This window comes from Hippocampus comes, unplaced genomic scaffold (genome assembly GCF_001891065.2).
Source record: "Hippocampus comes isolate QL1 unplaced genomic scaffold, H_comes_QL1_v1.1 scaffold270, whole genome shotgun sequence".
Lineage (NCBI taxonomy): Eukaryota > Metazoa > Chordata > Actinopteri > Syngnathiformes > Syngnathidae > Hippocampus > Hippocampus comes.
In genome coordinates, this window is record NW_017805631.1 from 494,679 (window position 1) to 499,141 (window position 4,463).

The following is a 4,463-nucleotide window of genomic DNA, read 5'->3' on the forward strand; positions in this document are numbered from 1 at the left end:
TAATGATGAAAACCATTCGCTCTCACAATCACACGAAGGGACAACTTAGTGTTCTATTAACCTGCCGTGCATGTTTCGAAACGACCCACGCAGACACGGGGAGAACATGCAATTTCCACACACGAAGGCCAGAGCTGGAATCGAACCCTGCACCTGTGCACTCTGAGGAGGCCATACTAACCAGTTGATCACACAGTGCTGCCCAAAATATTGAAACAGGTAAATGTTTTTATTTTACATAAAGACACATTATATCCACTGCTGCGACCGTAAGTGCTTCAGTAAGTTAGCACAATACAGAAAATACAAAGCAATTAAAGTGTCAATTAACTTAAAATATACTCGTGGTTCAAAATAAAAATATTCAAACAAGAATCTTTCACCTTTGGAAATTGGACCGAAAACTGGCACAATACAAAATACACGCCAGCTGCAGTATCACTCAATGCTCAGAATGCAACACAAAAAGGCAGTACAGTATTCACTCAAAGATGCAGACTCGACTTGGAATTGGATAATGATATGCACTTTCACTATACTGTAGTAAACCACTAGATGACGCCCCAAGCTGCCTTCCTTGCCTTTTGGAAAGAACCGTCGCAGCACAAATGGAACATGACTTGCCCCATTTAATTGAACGAGACGGCTTCCAACTGGTCTGACGTCACTGTGAATCGAGTCTGGCCGCTGCAGTTCAATCTCTTATCTTCGTTGCGAGTTTTATTTTGGTGTAGCCTAACTTCCGGGCCCCCTGCCCGCTCACACGGTGAGCGGGGATGGGGCCCGCCGTCAAGAGCCTGCAGTGTTCCCATTCAGCGTGCTGTAGCTGAAGAGGAACGATGGCCTCCCCCGCTTTTGTCTCGGTGTCTCTGTTACTGCTGGTGGCAGCGGGGCAGCTTAGCTTCGCCGTCCATCCCTTACTCGTCTTCCTGATCGATGGTTTCCGCTACGACTACATGGACGACTTGAACTCACTCCCTGGCTTCAAGGAGCTTGTATCCAGAGGCGTGAAAGTGGACTACATGACGCCGGACTTCCCGAGTTTATCCTACCCGAACTACTACTCATTAATGACTGGTAATTCGCCTCAATCTCCGAATGAATGTGTCGCAAATGACAGATGTCCAGAGCGTGTGTGTCATTTGTACGAATGATGCTCAAATCAAAATCTTATATATATATATATATAAGATATATATTTTTTCTAGCTTACACACATCATCAAATAAAGTAAGGCAAATTATGAAATTGAAAAACTTGTCAAATCTCTTCTTTGAATAACACTGGTCAGCTGCATATTTTTATTCTAGATTGTTCTTAATGTATTTTGAAAATGTTTACTTTTTGTCAGCATATCATGTTTTTGAGATATTTTCTTTTGTTTTCTTTTTAAGGTTGACTTACAAAAGTTTGTGGAATGCATATTTTACCATGCGCTGTAATTTAGAGCTGTGACGTTTATGAAAAAAAAATCCACCTGTTGCTGAACATAACCTTTAATTCATGAATATTACCGAAGACTATATTACATATTATATTATTGTTATTATTAAAACATGATATGCTTGACAAAAAAAAAAATAAGGGCAGATTTTGAATACGAGCAAACATTTCCTCTATAAAAGTTTACTTACCAGTACATCTCTGATTTAAACATTTGGTAAAACGACGTAACATTAAGAGACCAAAATATAACTCTCGTACCTATTTGTGAGAGCTACTTGACATTCTGCCTCAAAATGTTTCTTTTCAAAAAATGTGATCTTCATTTTTTTTTTTCAAAAAGAAGTGGTTAAAGTGGTTTCATTTGTAAACCAGTAAAATCGCCTTGAAAGTATCTCTCTGTGTATCCCCCCCCACTCCCCTTCCCTCTCCACATTACACATGCCAAACTTCAGGCAACAGCTGGACAAGGCCTTAAAAGGATTTCATTTGTACACAACGTACGCTAATCGTTACGCATAGATGCTCTTTGGTTGAAAAGGCAAGCATCAGTAGGTACGATGCCTGTATACCCCCCCCCCCCCACACACACACGCCTTTTTTTTCTATGTGTTTAGAAAACGTCAGGCGAGTACCCACCCATTGTTTGATACTGACATTAAGTATGTGTTTAATTTTGCACCAAACAATGTCAGAAAATGCACAAACACCGTCAATACTCAATACCAATCAATTGCTAATACCAATCAAACGCTATTGGTCAGTGGAGACCTACAGGCTGCATCGGTGGAAGGGGAAAAGGAGTGGGGTATAATTCTCACAAAAACTCCAATTTTACTAAAACTATAGCTACCTTGGTTCAACAAGTCCAGACATTTACTTTGCAGCGAGGCCTGCTCCTTTTTGGCTCGTATTGGAAGCTGGCTGTGTTGTACAAGTCCCAGTGCTATTGTTCAGTTAATCGATGCAATAACTGATAGGATAATCGATTTGGAAAATATTCGATAGCGACCGGTTGACAGCTCTGCACACGTCCAAACACTAAAAGTGGATACAAAAGTAGATTATGTCCCTTTCGCTATCTACTGGATGAGCATTTCAGTTTCCCACCTGTCACTATATGTCAATGGCATCGATAAATCGACAAGGAAAGAAACATTTTTGCTGGGCCAATTAAGTGAATATGCTTGTGTGGGTTTTCTCCTCCTCGGCTTTTTACAACTTCCTCCCACATGCCACATCCCACATTTACTTGAAGACTCCAACTTGCCCGTAGTTCTCAATGCAAGTGTGACTGGTTGGTTGTCTATTTTTTTTTTGTGCCCTGCCATCGACTCCCAACCAGTCCAGGGTGAATCCCCAGCATTGACTTCGGAGCTCACAAATAAAGCAACTTATCGATGAGTTTTGAGTTGGACAGAAAAGACTGTTCCTTTAAAATGTTTCAGATGGGATGGACCATTTGTCAAACGAGGTGCACTGTTGTCCATCTCTTGACACATTTGTGTTTAATGATGCAGTGTTGTTTGCTCCATGTGGTGGTCGAGTATAATAATTGACACGCGCTCATTTACCATTACATTTATGGACGTTTTACAGTTACTGCTCTTTATCCTCATTGAACCAGACTTATCTTAATTGATCTTGCTTGCCCAGAATAAGACACATGTAAGGATGTGAGTATTAAAAAAAAAAAAAAAAATGTGACCGACCTTGGTGTATAACGTAGCCGTCACTCGGTGCTTTGAAGATGATCTGTTGATCATTAGAAAGGCAAAGTACCATCAACCCATTTGAAGTTTGACCTCTGCTTCTTTGAAATTGTAGTCAAAGAGAAGAGGGTTGTTGTTTCAGATGCAATGGCCGATGTCATTCTAGCGTCTCACGGTGGCTATAACGATTGTTGATTCATGGAAAAATGAGGCTCTTCAAATGACTTATACAGCATGAGCTATTGATTGCACTTTTTCAAATCAAAAATGTCTATTGTATCAACATAAGAATTTCATATGAACAGTTTTCAATATTTTCCACTTCAGGAATTTTGTCAGAACTTCTGTTGAGACAGATTGTGTAAAATATGAGGAATTTTTTCTGTCTTCGTTGTTTGCTTTTCAACATTTCTGGTGCTCATCAGCTCCTTGCGCTGTGTGAAAAGAATGTTTGTGTTTATATTCTTTTTTCACTGTGCATTCCAAGTCAAAGTTGTTTCTGACTGAGTAAAGCTCTTTTTTTTAACGCAGTCTCCAATAAAAATAAAATAGCAGCTCACCTTCTTAGGGACACCAATTCAACTGCCAAACAAACACGCGGGAGCAGCAGCATTTATGCATGTAGCAATTTTTCAAAAGAGTCTCACAATGGTGACGAACACTCATTTCAGTGACTTTGAGACAGGCCTCTTAAGATTATGTAGCCCAAATGACATTTGTTGTTAAGGTAGTGTCTGCCATCTTAAGGTATCCAAACTTAAAATGGGATTTCCCTTTGGACAGAGGCAATTGGAAAAACTGAGTACATTCAGTGTAGTTTCTGATCAATGCCAACCGGGAGACCTGCTGATGTATTTGAAAAGCAGCTCGTATTTGTTCAGCTAGACTCTTGACAAGAAATGATATCATTTGTCGGATAACGCTCTTCTGCTCCTTGTCAGCAATCATGCAGCATGCTGATGACGCAGTTATGACTGAACATACTGTCACTTCTCGGATTGTAACCACAATGCTGAAAGCCGCACAATCCTGCAGGACACTTGGCTGCACATTTCTGCAATGTCCTAGAATTAGCTACTTAGTTACCCCCCCCCCCTTTTTTTTTTAAATCAAGGCTGGTCTCATGGGCGTCATTAGGCCTATTTTAGGGAGGCTTCAGCCTCCCTAAAAATGTCTTTAGCCCCCCTAAATAATTTCATTGCATTAATTTAAAAAAAAGTATTATTTATTTTTCCTGTACTTTTGCTAATATATTACATCAAATTCAATGTAATGTGGCCATTTTAAATTATATTTCGATAACCTGCC

General features: G+C 40.0%; 1 protein-coding gene across 1 annotated transcript in view; it reads left to right on the forward strand.

Moving 5' to 3' along the window:
• Positions 1-659: 659 nt before the first annotated feature.
• The window catches only part of enpp6 (ectonucleotide pyrophosphatase/phosphodiesterase 6), a 14,521-nt gene continuing 10,717 nt past the window's right edge, over positions 660-4,463 (forward strand). Inside the window, exon 1 of the mRNA XM_019881626.1 lies at positions 660-1,077. Within this exon, the coding sequence (XP_019737185.1) occupies positions 840-1,077 (238 nt within the window). The 5' untranslated portion in view covers positions 660-839. The remainder of the gene's footprint in view (positions 1,078-4,463) is intronic.